At 47.3% G+C, this 22,707-nt stretch overlaps 1 protein-coding gene across 1 annotated transcript; it reads left to right on the top strand.

Annotated features, from left to right (window-relative positions):
• The first annotated feature begins 53 nt into the window (after window positions 1–53).
• Window positions 54–7,224, top strand: LOC138915168 (neuroblastoma breakpoint family member 6-like). Its single transcript, XM_070219882.1, has 7 exons — window positions 54–155; window positions 752–966; window positions 2,046–2,094; window positions 2,718–2,932; window positions 4,017–4,068; window positions 4,840–5,015; window positions 6,941–7,224. Exons 1-7 carry the CDS (start codon window positions 127–129, stop codon window positions 7,207–7,209), a joined length of 1,005 nt encoding a protein of 334 aa, XP_070075983.1. The 5' UTR covers window positions 54–126; the 3' UTR covers window positions 7,210–7,224.
• The last annotated feature ends 15,483 nt before the right edge of the window (window positions 7,225–22,707 follow it).

The following is a 22,707-nucleotide window of genomic DNA, read 5'->3' on the forward strand; positions in this document are numbered from 1 at the left end:
GGGCAGAGGACATGGGGGTGATGATCTACCAGGGCCGGGCCGATATCTGACTAGACGTTTCTGAATTTGTCTGCAGAAAGTCATGAAGACGAGGAGTATGTGGAAGAGAGAGAACCACTGTCCAAAATGAACGACCAGGAGAGGGTAAAGGACAGGTAAAGTATGGAAAGGGTCCTAGAAAGATCAAGGAGCACAAAGGTGACCACATCTGTGATGCGATGGTCACCCAAACCTGCAGATTGCACTCCTGTCATTCCCTCAACCAACAACGACACAGCCCTCTGAATGGGGTTGTGCAGTCTCCTTCTGGTACTTGTAGAGTTAGTCTGAACCAAGGTGCACCAACTACTCTCATGGATTTCCTGTACTCCCAGACATCACGTGTCCTCTCATGGATGGTTGGTTAAAAGACAGGGTGAGATTCACATCCGCTTTCTGCAGAGTTCATCTTAGGTCGATGGCAGGTATTTCACAGCAGGGAATGTAACTAGACCCCCGAAAGTGGTATTATGTTAGACACTGAGAGAAGGTGGCCTCGAAGGTACAAGAACGCTGGAGTCTGCAATGCCTCAGGAGCTGGTATTGCCTGGCCGCTGATGGAGCTTTCAAAACTATTTAGGCATTTGCCAAACATGTCCAAAAACTCTGTTTTGAAGGCAAATGGGGGATGTTCTCATAGAAACCTCTGCGGAGGTCCTAAGAACCTTTGACTCAATTCCAATTATACGTTTTCCTTTCTAACCCAACATAGGGAGTTCGAATTTCTAATTCGAGTTCAGGCACGAGAGCTGACCCAGTTACGCCTAAAGACACGGGAAGGAAGAGAGCTATCCCTCCTGCTTAATCAGAACCTCAAGGAGCTCCTGGGCCGCAGTGACCTTAACAACCTCCGGGGGCAGGCCTTCCAAGAGCAATTGGCTGAGGGATGCAGGCTGTCCCAGGCCCTTGTCAGCAAGCTCGGCCCAGGTAAGGCGGCCACAGGCCCTGATTGTGCTGAGCCCTCCAAGGTCCCCGGCTCACAAGAGACTCCACTTCTCCCCTCCTAATGTTTTTGCCATCTGTCCTGGTTTCCACATCACACTTGGGGTCATGACAGGACCAGGAGCGGCTGGGTGGAAGGACAGAGAGGAGAAATGTACAAGGTGGAGGTGATAGTGTTCCGAGTGCCTGCTTCCTCCCTCATTTGCCATGGCCCTTGGGACAGGGGGCAGCCTCCACCCAGTGTTAGAGCACAGAAAGGCAGACATGATAGGAGGCAGCTAGTAAGGCTGAAAAGGGCCCTGAGCTAAGCGTGGACGTTCCCAGGCTCCAGCCTGAGTTCTGTCTTTTCTAACAGTGGGCGCGGGACGGATGTCTCCTTCCTGGATCTCAGTTTCTTCATCTCTAACGTGATTAACACATGTGTTGCATAGTAGCTGTAGCATTCCAATAGGGAAGGCCTATGAGCGTACTTTCACAATGCTAGGGTCACTCACTGGGGTTGATTTCAGCGCTGGGTATGGTAGAATCTGGTAGTGGGATGTGGGTTTACACTAGAATACTTAGCACTTAACGAGGAGAGAATTTTCCTGGTGAACGGTAGAAGCAGACGTGGAAGTCCCCATGAAGGACCAAGTCATGTGAGACTCATGGGACAGAACTGTTTTTCGTCTCCTGAGAGAAAGGAGGAGGTTCTCTGTGAAAGGCATGATGAGATACGGAGTCACTGAGCTTGGGAACCAGCCTTGTGGCAGGAGGGAGGAGAGAGTGGGAGGAGCCCCTAGGAAAGCTGGAGGAGCATCTCTTGATCTGGGTAACCAAATCAATTTTTAACTCCTTGCCCAGTTCCACCAGAGCATGCCATCTGGGACCCATCAGATCAGGGCCACTTTGCCTGATCCATCAGAATACCACGGCAGCCCATTTCTTTACAGACAAAACACGACACCTTTCTGAACTCATGTAGAGGTAATTCATGTCTCCAGGCCCAGAAAGGCACCCGCATTTGTAACGGGTGAAGTGCAACAAGCTCATGTCTAAATGGACCTTTCTCAATTTCTTTGCAGAAAACCACGATGAGGAGGCTGAAGAACAACTGGGATCACTGACCCCCAGGTAACAGTGAAGGATCAGAGGAGGGTAATGTGCAATCAAATGCAGAGAGGGTTCTGGAAAGAACAAACGCAGAGGTCAAAAGTAGCTGCTTTCCTGAAGCAAGGAGGCACAAAACTGGCTGATTGTGCTGGTCTCCTCTACTTCCCCCATCTGGATCATCCATGTTCTTTGCAGCATGTGGTGTCTGTCTCACTCCCAGTGAGGTAACCAGGCCTAGAGACGTCCTGCCCCTTCAGACATGCCTTCTTCTCCTCCGGAGGGTCAAAACCCAGAGTCAGGTCCATACCTGCTCTCTGCATGTGGGCCTGAGCGTGTTGGCAGGTATTTCATGACAAGGAAAGTAACCAGACTAAATAAACATTCCTATTTTGCCTCAACCTTTAGAGAAGGAGGCCTAGAAGTTCCAAGATCTCTTCCAGTCTCCAGTGTCTCAGAAGCATGTTTTCACTGGGTCACTGTGTGTAAAATGCAAAAGGAAAGAAGAAAAAATGTGGTCCACCAAAAATGAGCAGATTTCTACTTGGAAGGCCTTTTGGGGATATTCTCACCAAAATCTCTCTCAAACTGCTTATCATCTCTCATGACCCCATTTCCACTCAGGATTTCTCTTCTCTCCCGCCTAGGAAATACCATTTCCTCATTCATGATCATGCACGAAAGCTGACCCGGATACGCCAGACATTACGGGAAGGAAGAGAGCTCTCTGTCCTCCTCCATCAGGACCTCAGGGACCTCCTCACCCACAGTGACATTGGCAGAGACTGGGGACAGGGCTTCCAAGAACAACTGGCTGAGGGATCCAGGCTGGCAGAGCACCTTGTCCGCAAGCTTAGCCCAGGTAAGGCGGCCAGAAGCCCTGATTGCGCTGAGCCCCTCCAAGGTCCCTGGCTGACAAGAGCCTCGGCATCTCCCCTCATAATGCTTTCGCCAGCTGTCCTGGTGTCCACATCGCACTTGGAGCCATGACAGGACCACGACTGGCTGGGTGGGAGCAGAGGGGAGAAATGCACAGGGGGACGTCATAGTGCTCCAAGGGCCTGCTTCCGCCCTGAGGGACCGTGCCCTTTGGGGCAGGAGGCAGCCTCCACCTGGTGTCACAGCACACAAAGGAGGACGTGACAGGAGGCAGCTTGTTAGAGTGAAAAGAATCCTGGACTGAGCCAGAGCTCCTCGGGCTCTTGCCTGAGCTCTGGCTTTTATAGCTACAGGCGAGTACTTGATTTCTCCTTCCTGGATTTCCGTCTCCTCATCTGTAAAATGGGTCAAAAGATGTGTTGCCTGGTAGCTGTAACTACTAAAGGAGGGGATGCTCATGAATGTGCTTCAGAAAGGGATCATACTCCTAACTGTTTGGGATTTATTTGGTTATAATCTGAAAATCTTGGGGCAGATACGTTGATTTGTAACAGAACACTTTCCACAAGAATATTTTCCCCTCTTATGATATAAAAGCCAACATGCAGGTCCCCGTGAAGTCCCGGGATGTATGGAGGGGTGAGTCATGGGGTTTTCTATCCTCCTTTTAGAGAAAGGAGTAGGGTCTATGTGGGGGTTCTGAGTGGACATAGAGTCACTGAGACTAGGGAACCAGCTTTGTGGAAGGAGGAGGAGAGAACTAGAGAATTCCAGAGGGAAACTGGACAACTACCCAATGACCTGGAGACAAAAGATATTTGATCTTTACCCAGTTAAACTCAGAGCACGCCATGATGGGGAGCCAGCAGATCAAGGACATTCTGCCTCATGGGTCAGGACACCATCCCAGGCCATTCCTTCAAAGTCACACATGGGGCTGTCAGTACAACTCTCTCAGTGTGTCCTGCCCTCATACACAGGTCATTGCTGTCCGTGCCCAGGCAGGCCTTTGTGTCTGTAGCGGGTGAAGGGGCACTATTTCATCTCTGTCTGGATTTTGTTTGCAGAAAACCTGGAAGACGATGACGAGGAGGAAGAACAAGAATCGCTGAGCCCCAGGTAACAGTGAATGAGGAGGGCTAATAAGCAAGGGTACAATGTGGGGAGAGCACCTGAAAGAAAGACCCTGAGGGCCAAATAGCCCCAGGGTTCACAGGCAAGGGGGAACCAGCACCGCCCCTGCTGCTGATTCCGCTCACTCCAGCAGCGATGGCAAAGCCCTTTGAACTAGGTTGTCTCTTGTCTTTGTGGTACTCGTGGCCTCGGTCTGACAAGGGGAACTAAGAACTCTCAGGGATTTCCTGCCCTGAAAGAAATCCCTTGTTCTCTCTTGGAAGGCTAAAACAAGGATGAGATGCATGTCTGCTTTCCCAACTGATGGCCTTAGGTCCTTCATAGGTATAGCATAGCCAGAAAGGATCTAGACAAAATTAAATGAAAAAAAAAACATAACAGGTCACAGTATTGACAGAAAATGGCCTAGAAGGCACAAGATCTCTGGGAGTCCACGATGCCTCCGAGGCCTGCATTCGCTGGGCTGCCATATGTAGATTCAACACAATGTATTCACAAACTGGAAGCCATTGTATAGGTCTCCGAGTGTGATGCGACTGTCTTACAGGGAGAGCGCAGCCCCGACACCCTCACTGTGGGTCCAGTGCACTGAGCACGTTCTGCTCACTCTCATTCTCTCTCTCTCCCTCTCTCCTGTTCCAGGACAGCCAGGCTTTGCCCCAGTCCCTTGGACCCTACCCTTCAATCAAAACCAGCTGGGACACTGTGGTGTCTAATCCTTCTTGATCTCTTGTTTTCTCTTCCCTCTCTCACCAGTCTGGAGAGGGAGCTGCTGGAGAAGGAGATTGTGAATGAAATCCTTCCAGATCCATCAGGCGAACATAATTCGACTCCTTCCAGTCCTCATGATCTGTCTGCCTCTGGGGAACCCCTCAGAAGCACTGCCTTTCTGTGTGATGAGCCTCAAGTCAGATTGACTCTGGAGGCAGCCAGTGAGTACTCCCATTAGAAAGCAGATAAATCCAAGTGGTCTCCCAGTTAGCCTCCATATTTTTTAAGCTCACCACGGCTGGCCAGGTAGAGAGATACTTTCTGCAGGCTCTTGGACCGAGTTTTAAGTACAGATTTCAGGAGGGCTTGGGAGCTGTGCTGTCACCCTAGTCCCTAGCTATGTCCCTCTAAGCCTGTCCCTCAGTGGCATCTGCAAGCCATTTTTCCCCAGGTGGGAGAGAGAAGGGATCATGACCACCTCACAGCCAGCACTACAGCAGGAGCACAGTAGGTATCTGTCCGACCTCTTTCTTTAAGATGACACATCTCATCTCCTGCAGTGTTTCTGCTAATTGCATTTCCTGAGCAGTGTCTCCCACGCCTCTCTGGCTATCCACACGTGGAACAGTTTTACTCAATTATTCTGGAGGTCTGTTCTCATGATTTGGGGGTTAAAGCTGATGCTCTACTTCCTCTGGGGTGACTACCTCCCTCTGAAGATTTAAAAACGAGATCCTGGACGCCGCATCCTGCCTGTGCCCCTTGGTTTCAATGAAGCCAGAGCTCTGGCTCTGGTTTCCCCTCCTCCATAAATGGCCATGAGTTTCATCCTTTGTGTAGGCTCAGTGACTTCTTCCATGTGTGGGTTAGAGCTTCAAGCATGAGGCACGTCTTAGTGTTCTAATCTCATGGAAATGTCAACAACCAGTGTGCCTGATAGGACCCTCGTCTAACTTATGAGCAAAGAAGAACATGAGGCCACAGGACAGAAGGACTACAAAGGCAGGGGGAGGAGTCTGCATGTGTAGAGCTGGACCTTGATGAGAACAGGACTTCTGGGTGATTGGATTATTCAGACGTTTGATTGTGTGGAGAGGACAGGATCAGAGAAGCAGAAGGAGATTCATGGATCCAGGTGTCAAGGATGAGAGTCTCATAGAGTGTGTTGTCAGGAATCTACATGGTAACACCATCCAAAATGAGATTTTTACGAAACATTTAAAACAAACATTGGTGGCAATGAGGATGTGCAGAGGGGAGGAGAAAGGGGAACCCACAGTGGTGTGGAGAAGGCCCTGGGGGTTATGATCCGCCTTAGCCTGACCTGGACTGGTCTGAGGCTATTTCAGGTCTTTGGTTAGCCCTCTTTCTGAGAATAGATTTTCATTTCACAGAAGAAATTGAAACCTGTTGGATTAGGGACTAAAGCCCAGACCCCCGGAAGAGTGTGTAACATAAGGAGTGTGCAGCATATCACGTCCCTGAAGAACCACACAAAGCCTGATGCCGTAGCACCTCTGGCCCCTAAGTTTCTTATAAGGGTCTCAGACCTCTACTACATTACTTACAGCTGCTACTACCTGCCCCCACCCCTTGCCCACCAAGTGGCAAAAGAATATATATATGTGTGAGTGGGAGGAGGGCAGCCAAAACTTACAGAAAAGGAAGGTCAAAAGGCTCCAGAACTTTGCAAAGACTCCAAACTTGGTCTACAGTTTGCCAACTCCCTTCTTACTGGAAACAGAAGCCTTGGGACCATACTTCTTCCCTTCCTCTGATATTCTTCTGGGTAGACACCAGCAACTCTTTCTCCCCCATGTCCTGAGTCCTCTTTAGAACCTTCTCTGTAGGCTCCTGCACTAAGGTTACTAGTAAGAGAGTAATAGGCATGACCTCATCTGCCCATGCAAAGCCCTCTGGACTCCCAATCAGTGGGTGATTGTCCACTTCAGGGCCACTGCAGCCTGGGCACCTGCCATCTCGGCCTCCCCAGGCACACACGTCATGGCGACATCTCTTTCACACATGAAGTCTGAGTTTGTTTCCTGAGACCACTGACAAGCAGGGACTTCTGAAATGAGTGGTCTGGGAGAGCTTAGCGACGGGAAACTCGGATTGGTCCTACTGAAACCACTTCTTGTTTCAGCTCCTTCCTGGGAGGCTTGTCAGCAAGGGCCTTTGAGTGGAAACTTGAGTTTCCAAAGGACAGAGATGCAAACTTCACAAGCACCGCTGGAGCCAAGCAGCTGGGGGAGCAATTATCTGGGGCTGCAGCTGGACCAGTTCCATTGCGGGGATGGCAAAGCCACGCTTGGTCTTTCCTTCACCACCTGGAGCTTTGCAGCCAACAGTGTTTCCCCAAACCGAGGTTCAGTCTTCCAAGGTAAGAAAGAAAAGAAGAATAGGAAGCTCTAGTCCACGTGTTGGGCGTCACAGGGTTGCGGGGGGAGGCGACAATGGGGCCTCTCCCGTGCTCGCTTCAGGTCAGGTTGAAAGCCGTGAGGCTCTGAGAGAGCGAGGTGGTGAGAGCCTGGGCTTTAGGATCAGCTCTGCCCCAGGTCCCGGGTTTGCATCTTACTGGCTGTTTCCCTTGGCCAGGTTGTTTAATCTCTTAGGTATTTACATCCCAATTCCCTCATCTGAATCCCCTGAGAATTAGGTCTGCATTCCATACTCTTACTCATACTGCGTTAATACTCTTGGGAGTATTAAGGACATCATTTCTACAGTGTCTGATTCAATAAAAATTGCTTGATAACAACTATGAATATGTCAAATCTACCCCCGTATCTTTCTGGTGCTTTAACACTTACAAAATGATTCTGCGTGCCTTGTTCCGTCTGATGCAGAGCAGTCTTGATGGTCTCCACTCTCTCTGGACCCCATCTTCCCTTCTCTGTCAGAAAGGCACGTTTGCCCATTTTCCCCTCGTCTTTCAGGATCCATCATCAGGCCAGTTTTCCTGTTAGGTGCCCCCAGTAACACTGCCGTAGACACACTCAGTCCCCATGGAAACACTGGCGCACGGCTCAGTCTCCTCCTTATTCTTCACTTTTTTCCCTCTGTTTCATGGAAAGGGCCACCTTCATCCTTAAAGTGCACAAGTCAGTCTCTTTTAGGAGACTCGATTTAATTCACCATCTCTACTCATCTCTAAGTCCATGTCCTCAGTGTTTTTCTCCTCAGGATCCTGAGGGGTTGCTTACAACTGAGCTTCCAGACCCTGACATCCGTTTCCTCTGGGTCTGCTCCTCCTCACCCTCCACCACTCTCAGCATCTCCTCCTGGGCCCTGGAGCTGCCTGGTGCTCATCCTTGAGGTGACGGTGTCCTCTGAGGAAGGAGGAGAGACCCATGTTCTCAAGCGGAGGTGGGGCAACAAGGAGCACCCTGTCGCTGTCGCTCGTGGACAGGTCCTACAGAAAGTCTCAGTGAGGGTCAGGGGAGGCGGAGCCCTGACAAGTGCCGTCAGATCTTGGGCTGTTGAGTTGTCTTCTCACCCTCTAGCCTTTCTTTTTCCTTCTCCTTGGCTTCCCCAATCCCAGCCAAGACTCAGCCTCACTGGCCTAGTCGCTCTCTTTCCTGCTCACTTTCCACAGGGGCCTGAGGAGGAAACCAGGCTCCACGCCAGGTTTTTTGGCCAACGATAGTTTCTTAGTCCATTCAGGCTGCTGGCACAAAAATTCCATTGACTGGGTGACATAGAAACCGCAGAAATTTATTTATTGGAGTTCTGGAGGCTGAGAGGTGCAACATCACGGCGCTGGCACCTTCGAGGTTTGGGGAGAGCCCCCTTCCTGGTTCACAGAGACTGTCTCCTCGCGCCATCCTCACGTGCTGGAAGGGATAAGGGAGCTCTGTGGGGTCTCCTTTATGAGGGCACTAATCCCATTCATGAGGGACGTGCCGCCCAAAGGCCCCACCTCGAAACACCATCACACTGGGGATCCGGTTTCCACAGAGGAATTTGGGGGAACGTAAGCGATCCTTCTCTGGAGATTCCGTCAATGCTCTTTGTGTTATCCTCACCGTCCTCCTCCTGGTGTTCCACGGGTCATCTGTTTCTCGCCACAGGCTTTCTCCTTCTTCTTGCACTTCTAAATGTTTTCCAATTTCAACTGACCAGAATAGTGATTAGAATGTCATATTCAATGCCTCCAAATCACTATTTATTCATCTGTTCCATCAGAGAAAAAAACACATATGCATAGATGTATTTATATATTATGTCATACATTCTGTGTATTTTGTGTGTACCTTGTATAGGGTACATATATGACATATATATATGCAAGTTTTGTAAACTCCCCTGCTTTCACCCTCCCCCAGTTTTTTCTCTCCTATGTTTTCCCGTGCACTCTGGTTCTGCGTGATCTCTACAATCTCCTTCCTGCCAGTAGGACAACCTCTGTCCGTGTGATTTCATTCCCTTTGTCTTCTCTACTGAGACACTGTCTTTATCAATTCTGTTTTTCTTGATATCTTTTGGCAAATGGGAGTGTGTTTGCCTCCTGACCATCTCATCACCACTGAGCACTGTAAGAAAGATCGACAAAAAAGAAAATCTCACTGTCTGCATTGGCTTCACCTCACCCCCACGGACTTTCAGATGGCCGTTGTTGTTCGAGCCACTTTCCTTATTCGATGTCGCTCTCGGGTGGGGAGTAAGTCACTGTGGGTCGTGAATAACTGTGGATCCTGTTGGCTGTGGTTTTCTTTTCAGAGCTGCGTTTGGACGCATCCCTCAGGATGAAGACCCCTCCCACGCTGAAGGGTGATGCTCTTGAGTGTTCGGATGCCAGCAAGCAGGGGTGTCAAGTCATTGGCCACATTGATGCCTCAAGTGTCATCCAACAGAGGATTCTCAAAAGAAAACTGCGGCTCAGCAAGTGGAGACTAGCATGCAGATTCCCTGGCCTTCAAGCTTAGGGTCCAGAGGTGAGCCCATCCGGGGCTCTCAGATGCACTTATTCCTCAGTGCTCTCTAACCTTATAGCTCAGTCTCCTGCTCTTTTTTCTCTCCCTTGTTTGTTCTGTTCAACATCGGGTGCTACCTCTATCTGGTCTCACCTCTGTCCTCCGTGGGGGCTGCCACTGTGCCAGGCCCTTCCATCTCCGTCTCCTGTGTGCACTCTGACCTCTGCTGTGTTTCCACTGCCGCTGTCCTGATATTCCCTCTCACCTTTCTTCTTAGTCAAGGGGAAGCCCAGCCCCATGGTCCTCCTCATCACAAAGCATCTTTGAGCCACTGAACACATTGCGCTTTGTCTGAAATCACACACTTTCTTGGCTTCTTTGCCTTCTCTTCCCTGCTTCCCCAACTCCACTGCCTCTTGCTTCTGGGAGCATTGTCCAAACGGATCACTTGCACATGGATATTCCTCCTGTATGTGTTAGGGAACCCGACCTAGGACAACCCTTAACCCTGGACTTCTCCATGTGAATAGGAAGTGTTGAAACTGAGGAGAAAGAGCCCCGGTTATAAAAACTAAACGAGTGGCTGGGTCATGGCCATGTGGTTGAGTTCACGCGCTCTGCTTCAGCAGCCCAGGATTTTCCCGGTTCAGATCCTGGGCACGGCCCTAGCACTGCTCATCAGGCCATGCTGAGGCAGCGTTCCACAGCGCAGAACTAGAAGGACCCACAACTGGAACATACAACTATGTCCTGTGGGGCTTTAAGGAGGAGAAGAAGAAAACAAAAAAGATTAGCAACAGATATTAGCTCAGGGCAAATCTTTAAAAAGAAAAAACCTCACTGAGAGCCTGGGTGGGAGTGCTGGACTGGCCTGGTGTCGGGTTTCTCCTCAGCCCTTGGCTGGTCTGCATGGGGCTTCCAGGGACCGAGTGTCCCCACCTCAGGGCCTCCTCGGAGCTGGCAGTAGTACTGCCATGTAATAAGCAACTGGGGACTTTTGTTTAGATGAATCCCTTGACCTCACAACTCAAGATTCTCATTTAAATGCTCTGGGGTGGAGTTCGGGCTTCAGTATATTTAGACAGCTCTCAAGTAGTTTTTATGCAGCTAGAGATAAGAAGAACCCTTTGTCTCCTATGACCTCAGGTTCAGCATAGAAATGTGCCAAACATGTCAGTGCTTCATTGAAATGTCTGAGTATCCATCAGTCCTTGATGGAATTGTATTCCTCTCTCAACTGTACTATCTGTATAACATGCCAGAAAATCAAGAAGAAAAAGAGGTAGATGAATGGATTAGACTTAGAAGAACTCTGCTTGGAAAAGACTTTCTCCAACTTTTTAGAATACAAGATAAAATGAGAAATAAACATTACATAGAAACCCAGTTTACAGATAACAATACCTCCCTATTACAAATAACAGAATTTAGTACTTTCTTTAATTTTTTTCTCTTCTTTCTTTTCTTTTTTTGGTGAGGAAGATTGGCCCTGAGCTAACATCTGTTGCCGATCTTCCTTTTTCCTTGAAGAAGATTGTAGCTGAGCTAACATCTGTGCCAATCTTCCTCTATTTTGTATGTGGGAGTCTGCCACAGAATGGCTTGATGAGTGGGGTGTCTGTCCATGCCTGGGATCTGAACCCGGGAACCCCGGGCCACCCAAGCAGAGGGTGCAAACTTAACCACTATGTCACCACGCCAGTCCCTTCTTTCATATTTATCATGTAAAATGTGAAGCTCACAGTCCATCAAATTGAAATCAAGTCCAATGGGTTTGGCGCTACAGTTGGAAAATTTTACTATTGATCAATTTTGGTCATTAAGTAAAATCCTCAAAGAGAACCATTATGTTCATTCCCCTAAAGAAAATATAATAGTAAATAAATTGGACGTTAGGAAAAAGAGTTAGGTTTATGCTTCTTTATGCCATTCTTTACACCGGCGTAAATCTTAAAAAGGAATCTTTCCCGAGGGAGTGCTTTGGGGGAATCAAAGGGCGGGTGGAAGAGAACCTAGTCAAACCAGTTGCCTTCTGCATCCCCTTCAGAGACTTTCTGGTCTAGTCGTTGAGAATATTCCTAGCAATGCCCTAAGGTGTATCCTGGTGTGGAATCAACAGGAGGACTGAAGGAAAATGAGTTCGTCCACGGTTATGCTCCTTGCTGTTTTTTTGCTAATTCCATTGTGTGTTTCCCCTTGTGGGTTCCTTGCTCAGTCCGTTGGGAGAATATTTCTCTGTAAAGCCTTACTCTCGTCCAGCCAAGGTGACCCAGCAGTATCTACTTCCTGTCGACACCTCCGGACTGGAGCCTTTCCTCTCACCGTCCCCGAAATGGACACAAAGGGAGGGGCCTGAGTTCTGGCCCCAGGGTTGTCAATAACAGCTCAGGTGGCTTTAGTTAGCCCTGAGCCCCCTGGCATCCCCACTCCTCATCTGCAGAAGGTGGAAGTGGATTTGGATATATTCTGAGGTCCCTGTAGGCTGTTCCATGCCGGACCTCTTCCCATCGCCTGCCCTTCTTCCTCAGAGTGCTGGGACAGAGAGAGAAAGAGGGCGTGCCTCTCTGCCAAGGGTCCCCTCCTTCCCACAGCAGTCTGCTTCTGAATGTGTGATGGATGCTGAGCACATCCCTCCCTGGGAGGTGTGAGACAACCATCCCTTTGCTCCAGACGAACGGGATTCAGGAGTGAAGTGGCTGCTGAGGACAGGGTGGTGGGGATCTGGCTAGGGCTCTGCAGCAGCTCTGAGCTTGGACGTCACCAGCTCCTGGTGGGCGAGGCCAGGGCTCCCTGGATCCCGCACGGCGGACTGGATGGAAGTTTAGGGAGGTTCTTCTTCTAACTTTGGATCTCCCTTTCCCCTTCAGCTCCTCCTCCCAGTAGGAGCTCAGCTTGCTCCTGGCCTCTGTCACCATGTAGCCAGCCCTCCAGGCTCAGCTCGCAGCAGGACCTGACAAAGACTCACACTGGCTTGTTTTTTCTCTCTCTCTCAGATACCAAGGACTTCCGAAACCAAGAAAAGAAGAAACCCCATTATGCAAAGTCGCTTTTCCACTTGATGCAACACATCTAAAACAGCCAATCCAGCTCCAGCCCAAACAGAACACCAGAGGGATCCTTTGCTGAGAATCCACATCACAAGCACAAACCACTCTCCACGATGTTTACTCCAAAAGCCTGCTTCGATGGGAGCAATCCCAGCCCCTCAGCCTCCAGTTGTGGGACATCGCGAAGGAGCCCAATGCCTAGATGCACACATGCTTCTGAGAGACCTTAAACCTCGCTCCTCTCCATTCCCATCCGCTACGTAACCAGAATCAGGAGCAAGCGGGCAAAGACAACGTGTCGATCCGGACGTTCTTTGCCACCAGCAGGGCTGTGCTAGGAGCAGACAGCAGTAACCGCGCAGTGTTCTTGTTGAGAATGTGCAGGCTGAATTTCATCATGAGGTCGTTATCAGACAGCTGCAGAACGTAGACCATTGAACAAGACAACTGGCCTTTCTTCCAACAGTCAGTGCCACCGCAAAATGACGACCACAAAGAGGAGAAGAGATATTTTCGCTTCCTAAGGACTGAAAGGATTATGTTATTGTGTTTTTTTAGTCCTTTGGGACCAAAAATATCTCCTCACCTTTTTGTGGTTGTCTGTGGTGGTGGTGACGTATCCTGGTTTGCCGGGGACAGGTCAGTCGTCTGGCTCAGTGGTCTGCATTCTGAAGTTGTCTGACCATTTCCTCCTGATGAAATTCAGAATCACCCTTCTTCCAAGAACACTATACAGTTAGTTTCTGCTGTGAGCGTCCTAGCGCAGCCCCCTGGAGACCAAGGATGTCCAGTTTATCCACCACCGTTACTGTGTGACTAGCATTGGTCACTTTGTTCTGGAGGGCCCACGAGATCGGTTCATTGTAAAGAGGCCTTTTTTTTCTTTCTATCACTAGCAATTTGGTGAGTGGTACTTTGAGAGTGTATGAATATCCTCTTCTCTAAAAATCTTTCTCTAAAATTTTTACCATCATTAATGAGCCCTGCTGTGTGTCACTTATCGTATTCCTGTTAGTACACTGGACATTTTCTAATTTCGTCATTCCTCTATACTTGTAGCTGCTGGCACAGTGCTGTGGAAAAGAACTTACCCTCCCCCTTTCATACCATTAAAGTTTCTGTTGTGACTGTCACTGTGGACTCGTGAATTTTTTACATGCATTAGCATAATCCATTGTACTCAGGATTGATTTTCTTGGATATGGATTTAAGTCAATAGAAATCTTCTTGTTCCTCCTCTTCATACTTATGTGCTAAAGCTTCCCTTATGAATCACATTTCCTCCGTCATCTCTTATTGGGTAGAGTTGGTCCCTCAAAGACTTCCCGTGATGGAATCAGGACTCCCCAGGGGTTGCATGTTTAACTCTCTTATTATGCTGCCTGATGCATGGACAGCTTGGCGGAATGTAAAGGACTTGCCCACAATGACTCTTATTCAGTTTTTAAAAACATTGTCTTGCTCTGTGTGTTCTGTTGAGATGGAGAATGTAAATCCATTTTCTCCCAGTTGTGTGTGCACTGGCTTTGAGGGGTGGGGAACTTTGGGAATGTCTGGAACTTGAGAGGAATTTGTTTTTCTTTTTTTCAAGTCTTTTGGTTCTAAGAGGATAGAACTTGGAATTGACCATTCCAGTCTATTTCTCCCAGGAATCTATGATTTTCTCTCTGATCCTGTCTCAATATCTTTTCTTTGCTTTTGTTCTGCTTGATACTTTCTTTATTCAATGTCTCTTATAATTTTGAACAAATATGTTGCCCTTATGAACCTTGCCATTTAGCCTTTTTTCAGAGTTTTCTTTTTCTTCATTTTTTTCCTTGGTTCTGCCAATTCTAACTTCTCATTTCCTGTTTCGTACCCAGTTCTCTTTTGAGTATTTCTTATGTGAAGTTTTGTTTCTTCGTATCCACAAATGCTTTGTCAGGTACATTGAATTCAGTTCAGGATGTCATTTTACAGTGATCCTATGTTTGCTCATTGCTTTTGAGGGGAATTGTTTCATGAGCTGAACTCTCTGACTCTCTAGTTCTGGTTTTTTCTTCTGTCATCTTAGAACACCTGTCTGCTACATGATTTTCCCGTTAACATGCTTAGGTTTACTGAACAAGAAACGAACATTCTCTCTAGGAACGGATGAGTGATTGGTTTGGCTTAGTCCATTTCTTAGGTCTGGATCTCTCTCTTTGGTGCAATTCGTCTAAGAGACGTGAGGTTTGGGGATAGGCGGGCTGTGTCTTCTGGATTTGGGGAATCTATTTTCTTCCAGTAGGACCTTTCATTTCTACCACTTGCTTCATTCTTTCCTTCCCCACAAGCCTCCAAAGACACTACGCCCTCTTCCAGGTCTCTCCCTGGCCCCAGCAATTGTGCCTCCCCAACATTGTCACCTCTGGTCCTCTGCACTGTGGAAGCCCTTCCTTTCAATTCCCCAGCAGCCAGAGCTGTGGTGGCCCTGGTCTCAGGCCTGCTCTGAGTTTATGACAGTCCCTTTCTGTGGAGGATTTCCCTGTGTTCCCTCCCGAGCAGGCCCTCCCTGCTGTCCTCTCCTCTATGTGCGTGGTCTTTGCTGATCCTTCCCCTGCTGTGTGGCCCCCAGACCTGGCTCAGTGGAAGCCAATTGAGTCCACAGTGTTCTCTGGCCCCTGGTGGTTTGGGTAGAAGGTTATGAGTGGTGTTTTGGACTCTTGTGAGATAATGGAAACTATTTTCTTTGCTCCTGGTTCCTGGCACACAACTCCTAAAACCTTGGTAGTTTCATAAGTGATAAGAAAGGAACAAATCTCTTGCTAATATGTGGTCTTTGACCCCATCCCTGACACAGGGCTCTGAAAACCCTTGTAAATCTCTAAATGACAGGAGCACCAGGAGCGGCTTTTGTTCTATTGAGGTGACTCTGGGTGGTCTCCTGGATGGCTCCTGGCTAGGGGTGGCCACCAGAAAGACCCAGCCATGATTAGAAGCTTGGAATTTTTAGCCCACGCCCCACCCTCCAGAGAGGGGACAGGGACTGAAAATGGAGTTAATAATTGACATTTCCTATGGGAAGAAGCCTCTAAATCATCCCAGTAGTCAGGGGTTCGGAGGTCTTCCAGGGTGGTGTACATATTCGCACCAGGAGGGTGAGGCAACCCAGCTCCACGAGGACAGAAGCTCCTATACTCGCGACCCTTCCGGACCTCACCCTATGTGTGTCTTCATCTGGCTTTGCATTGGTTAACCAAACCTGAGGAAGGGGTTGTGGGAACTTCTGCTTTGTAGCCAAGTGGGACAGAAGTTGTGGGTAGCCTGAGGACCTGCTACATGCAATTGGCATGTGAAGTGGGGTGGGAACATTCTTGTGGGACTGAGCCCTTTATCTGTGGGATTTGACACTATCTCCAGGGAGACAGTGTCCGAATTCAGTGAAATTGTGGGACACCTAGTTGGTGTCCTGGAGAATTGCTTGGTGTGGGAAAAAACCCACACATTTGGTGACCAGAAGTGTCAGAGGTGAAGTGTTTTGTGTGACGAATAAAGGAGACACACGGGAAAGAAAAACACAGGAGGAATGAACTGGGTTTTTCTTTTACAACTCTCCATGTCAACTCCTAGTCCTTTGAAATAATGCTGAGAAATGCAGCTGCCGTCATCCTAGGTGGACCTGTACTTGCTACCATTCTTTCCAAATGCAGACTTTCTATAGTACACAGAAATGGAATTCTACAAGGGAACATCCCCATCTTCATCGACCAGCTTCAACAATTATCACCTGAAGGCTCAACTTGTTTTAATACAATCCCGCTGACGTCCCTTTTCCTATATTATTTAAAGCAAACCCCACACATCATGTTCATCTGTAATTATAGCAGAATGTTTCCCTAAATGATGACTCTTTTTGAAAGTATTATCATAGTACTATTAAAATTATTCAGTAAATAATTTAAAATCTTTAATATCATGAAATAGACAGTGTTCAATTATCCCATTGTTGTTTTTAGGTTGGTTTCTTTGAGTCAATATGCAAAAAAAATCCACAAACTATGATCAGTGGATATGTCTTTAAGCCTCTTGCATACACAGGTTCTCCCTCATTCTCTCTCTCTCTCTCTCTCTCTCACTCTCTCTCTTTCTCTCACTCTTGTTCTCTCCTCTTTTGTCAATTATTTGTGATGAAACTGAAGTGTTTGTTCTGTAGCATTCCCGCAGTCGGAATTTGGCTGATTTTGTCCCCGGATACACTTTAACACGTTCCTCCGTCCTCCACACTTCCTCTCAGTGGGTGGTAGAATCTGGAGCAGTGCTGTCTGATAGAAAGACAATGCAGGGCCAAATGCCAAACGTAATAAATGAATGTAGGGCCGGCCATCTGGCTCAGTGCTTAAGTTCCCATGCTCCCCCTTGGTGGCCCAGGGTTTTGCTGGTTTAGAGCCTGGGCACGGACATGGCACTGCTCATCAGGGCATGCTGAGGTGGTGTCCCACATCACATGACCAGAAGGACCTACAACCAGAACACACAACTTTGTACTGGGGGGCTGGGGGGAGAAGAAGAAGAAGAAAGAAAAAGAAGATTGGCGACAGATGTTAGCTCAGGTGCCAATCTCTAAAAAAGGAAAAAAACTTAGTAGCCACCTTGGAAACTAACATGTACGAGCAGTCAACAAAACAAAAGGCTCATCTTGTACACTGCTACTGTTGAGGGAAATGAAATTTACACAGTTGGGTCTAATAAAATAGCATTCTACCTGTCTCCAGTTTGTAAGTTTACATTTAAATGTTATAAATTCAATAAAATTAAAATTCAGCTCCTCTGCACCCCTAGCGACATTGCAAATGTTCAATAGCCACACGTTTCTCGTGGCCACTGTGTTGGATCCGCAGATGCAGACACTGATCGGATTCAGGTTTGATAGGGTGACAAGACTTCCTCAAAAGCGGTGTGTGCTCTTCCATCAGGGGACACGTCCCGTCCTGTGTGTCTCTTCTGATGGTGTTAGCAGCCCTTCATGTGCAAGGCCCAGGTCCATTCAGCGATGACGCGGAGCAAACTGGTGATACTCCATCGTCAGGTCTTATTACCTGGGACACTTGCAGAAAGAGAAACATCCCCTAAATAACTAGTCAGTCAGTTAACGGCACAGTCTGTAAAGAGAACTGCAGCTAAATGAGCTGGTCCCCCAGCACCCTCTGTGGTCACCAGTTAGCTTCCTTTCTTTTTCTTTTTCTTTTTCTGGGTTGCCATGAACTCTAGGATTCAGACACATGGAAGCAGTTCAATCCATTGCAATATGGTCCTTACTGATGCTCCAATTATCCTCCCTTTCAGCAAAGAATGTGAGCTCAAGATGGCCCCTTAATCCTTTTGATAACATGCTAATACTCTCTGAGACCTCTCCTGATATCAGGATGACAAGGTGTTTCTATCTCATCTTGAATATTTACTGCTCCTTCCTTGACTCAGCCATTTCTTTAACAAACTCTGGTTTCTTTTTGTGCAAAATGGTCTTGCCAGATCCAACTGTGTATCCTAGAGGTACTCATTGCCATTCATTAGTTTCCAGTGGACAGAACTAGGAAATGCACATTTATGTTCATACGTATTCATGTACTCCCGTATATTCACCAACACTGCCGATTCTAATTTGGAACTACAGGGGTTTTTTCTTTTTTTGCTGAGGAAGATTCACCCTGAGCGAACATCTCTCGCCAATCTTCCTCTTTTGTATATGAACCACTGCCACAGCATGGCCACTGGCAGGTAAGTGGTGTAGGTCCGTACCCGGGAACTGGACGCAGGCTGCTGAAGCCGAACATGCCAAACTGAACCACTAGGCAACGGGGGCTGCCACTGTCAGGATTTTATCAGCTGTCTATCTTTCACCTGAATCTCCTTTCTCTAACACTGAGCAGTTTTTGTTTTAAAGGACACTGGGAGTAATAGAATTAGAATATCCCAAAATGTCTCATTTACTTTTTCCCCTCATTTATATAAACAAAACAATACAGACAATAGCAACACCACCACTAATAACACGCTTGAGGAAAGTGGCTTCTGGTTTTGTCACTCTCTTGGAGTACAGATAAATTATTGTGTTTGAGAGTCTCTTGGAAGAGTTCTAATCCACATGGTTGTTCTACAACAGGGATACACAGTTGGGTTCATTTGTTGCCTTGTGTTTTCAATGTCAAGAGGTGAAATTTCTGAAAATTTCATTTAGTTTTATAGTTATGTCACAATGAATGCAGAGGGGCTGCCCCGTGGCTGAGTGGTTGGGTTCGTGTGTTTTGCTTTGGCGGCCCGGGGTTTCGCTGGTTTGGATCCTGGGTGTGGACATGGCACCGCTCATCAAGCCACGCTGAGGCGGCATCCCCCATGCCACAACTAGAAGGACCCACAACTAAAATACACAACTATGTACTGGGGGGCTTTGGGAGAAAAAGGAAAAATAAAATCTTAAAAAAAAAAAATGAATGTAGATCGCAACTGAAATCTAAACAAACAAGTTACATGTGAAGTAGTCTAGCCTTGACTGTAAGATCTGCAAGTGTCTCAAGGGTCAGACAAAAGAGCTTCCTTTTATGGGGGCAGTAAGCAAGGGGAGAAGAGCCACGTGTGGACAAGTAAGATGAAAGGGGCTTGATTAGACAGCAGATCAGGGAATGTGCCATCCTGAGACCAGCCTACACTCAGTTCAGGCTGAAGACGGGTCAAAATTCCGGGACTTGGAGGAAGGAGAGAGACTTAACCAGAGTTGGATTAACAATCATTTTGTTCTAATCGGTTAGTGTCTCCAGCAGTTCAGCTGATCCTGTGTGAAGCAAAGAGTGGAAATGGGAGGGTCTGTGTCTGGCCTTGTCATAAGTAGACAAGGAAGGTGTCCATGTGTGTCATCTGAGTCACGTGGAAAGGGCAGTTCTTTGCAGTCAGCCATACTGACCGGGACGCAAAGGGTCCCAGGATTTCTTAACCTGCCCTATTCCCCAGGATCACAAGGCTCTGGTAAAATTTGACCTTATCAGAGCCCAGTGTCTGGCACATAGTAAATACTCACTATACAGGAGTTCTTGTCAGCCCATCACTCAGCATTTTCATTATCTCCTGTGTTCTCTTAAATGACTGCGTAGCCTTTCATGGTGTGGACTGGTCATTATGCATTGAAACGTTTCCCAGTTGATGGACGTGAAATTGGTTTCAACGTTTACGGTTACAAACAGTGCTGGAGGGGAGCCCCTTACACATATATCCCTCCTCGCTAGCACTCTTCTCTAGGAGAGGTTCCTTGTAATGGAGTTGCCTGATCAAAGTACTCGTGCGTTTCTCCCTTTTGCTAACTCCCTCCTCAGTGCCCTGCAAAGAAGTGGGACCAAGTCACAGTCTCACCGTTTATGAGAATATTCTTTTCTCCAACCTCTTGCCAACATGCATAGTACCAGGACCTGCAATTTTGTTTTGCCAACAATCAACCCCTGTTGGGAGATTTGCCCACAGGAGTTACCACAGAATTGGACTCTGGGCAAGTAGCCCAACTAACTGGCACCCTGGAAAAGCTGAAACCAGGATACCCTTTTTTTTCTCTGTTATCTGCTATCTCTGTCATCTCTGTTCTGTTAGATAAGCTGGCAGCAGATAGCACTGCAAACTCATTGCTTGCTGGGGATGACAGTGTTTGTTGGCTTCACATGTCCTTCTGGATTTTGTGGATGAGGGACTGATTCACAGGAGAGACTTGTCGTTTGGTTAACCTGACTTCCTCCCAGAGAGAGCCCAGTGAACTGGGGACCATCCATCCCATGCATCGAGGCCCGCATGACTGGGCACGAGAAAAATAAAAATCAGAAAACAAGGCCTTCAAGTTTAAAGGTTTGTTAAGGTGGGTCTTTCAACAATGGATCTTTTCCCTTTTTCCCTATTTTTCATGACAACGGGTGGTGGGGTTGCATTGGTGGCACTTTCAATTATTTGGGGAAATTTAATAAGACTGGAGGTTTTTGTTGTTGTGGAAGAATTTTGTCTGTGCCAGTAAGGGTCCTTGCTTTAAAATCTTGGCAGGTGAGCTCCAGTGTACAAGGAGATTGCATAAATTTGACATAGGAAGTAGAAATAGATGATGACTTCTCAGATAATGTCAATTTAGAATTAAGCACTGCATCTTTTTAATTTTTTCAGAGGTTTGCGTGAAGAGCCATTCCTTGAGAGTTTGAAATGACTTTCATGGTGTTCCTCAAGAGGCACTGGGTCAGGACAAGTCACACAAACGTGCATGTAGGACTTACCTGTGGTTGCAGACATTTTTGCTCCTGCCGGCATCAGATTATGTGTATCTGACCACAGAAACTCAGCAGAATAGAGACAGCATCTGTGTTAGTTTTCTATTGCTGTGTAACAAATGACCACCAATGCAGCCGTTTAAAACAATGCCCATTTATTATCGTGGACTCTGTAGGTCAGAATCTGGGATGATGTGCCTGGGTTCTCTGCTGAGGGTTTCAGGGCTGAAATCAAGGGGATGGCTGCCTACATTCTCACCCAGACTCAGCGTCCCTTTCCAAGGTCATTCCTGCATTGGCATAATTCAGTGCCTTGCAGTTGAAGGACTGAGGTCCCTGTTTCCTTGCTGATTGTCATTCAGGAGCCATTCTCTGCTTCTACAGACTGTCTGCATTCTTTCTCAGGTGGCTTTCTCCTTCCTCAGATCCTCTATGCTGTAATGTGGCATCGAGTCCTTCTCATGCTGCGAATGTCTCTGGCTTTGTCTTCTCCTACCACCCAGAGAAAACTCTCTGCCTTTAAGAACTCATGTGATTAGGCCTGGCCCACCCAGATAATCGCCCCATCCTAAAGAGAACTGTGCCATATAACATCATAATCGCAGGACTGATATCTCATCTCCTTCACAGGTTCTGGGATTAGGGCGAGACGTATTTGGGAGGCCAGTCTAGAAATTCTGTCTACCACAATGTGCCCTTTGGCCCCCAGAGATCCCAAATACAAAATACATTCACACCTTCTTAAGGTTCCTAAAGCCTCATCCCATGACAGCATCAGTTCAATGTCCACATCAGGTGCTGCTGAGGCTCCTGGAATAGAATCTATCAGGTACAGCTCCTGGGCACAATGCCTCTCCGTCTTGAGATCTGTTCTCAATAGACAATTGGTGGGACAGGCATTGGATAAAAATTAGAGACATTCCAGTTCAAAAAAGGAGAAAAAAGAAGGTAAAAATGAGTCATTGACCCCAAAGAGTTTGAAAATCAAGGTGGACAAACACTTGCAGGAGTTCCTCACTTAGGTTTCAAAGCCTCAGAATAATCCTCTTGGTTTGAGGGCTGTGATATCCTGTCTTTATTTCCTGAGACTGTTAATTCCTCTCTCTTTCCCTCCCTCTCTTTCTTGTCTTTAATGAGTGTTGCTAGAGGTAGGTCAAGTTTATCAATCTTTTTTGCAGAACTGCCTTCTGCTTCTGTTGATTCTCTTGATTGATTCTGTGTTTTCCACTTTCTGTGTTCCAGTGTTTTGCTTTACTGTGTACTTCCTCCTGCCTACTTTGGCATACGTCACTTTACTTTCCCATCTTCTCAAAGTGGGAGCTCCAAATATTGATCTAATTCCTCTCTTCTTTTCTAATATAGGCATTTAGAGATAGAACCGTTCCTCTAAGATCTTCCTCAGCCTCATCCTATCAGTTTTGATATGTGGCTTTTCAATCATCTCTCAGTTCAAAAGAGTTTCTCATTTCCAACGTCACTTCTTCTTTGACCTACAGGTTTTTTATAAGCATGTTGCTTGACTTCAAAATATTTGGCAATTTTTCAGATACCTATTATTAATTTCTAATTTAATTCTCTTATGGTCAAAATAACACACTCAGAGTCCTCTTCTTTAATAGTTTTGAGGCGCATTTTATTGTTGAGCCTGCAGTTCCATGTGAACTTGAAAAGAATGTGTACCCTCAGTTGTTGGGTGCAGCCTTC

Source organism: Equus caballus, chromosome 8, assembly GCF_041296265.1.
Source record: "Equus caballus isolate H_3958 breed thoroughbred chromosome 8, TB-T2T, whole genome shotgun sequence".
NCBI classification, from domain to species: Eukaryota; Metazoa; Chordata; class Mammalia; order Perissodactyla; family Equidae; genus Equus; species Equus caballus.

Excerpts from the sequence above, each read along its gene's own strand:
- LOC138915168 (XM_070219882.1), top strand. The coding sequence starts at position 127 with ATGAACGACCAGGAGAGGGTAAAGGACAG. Across the intron at positions 156-751 it reads CAGGAGAGGGTAAAGGACAG|GGAGTTCGAATTTCTAATTC; the intron begins GTAAAGTATGGA and ends AACCCAACATAG. Across the intron at positions 2,933-4,016 it reads TGTCCGCAAGCTTAGCCCAG|AAAACCTGGAAGACGATGAC; the intron begins GTAAGGCGGCCA and ends TTTTGTTTGCAG.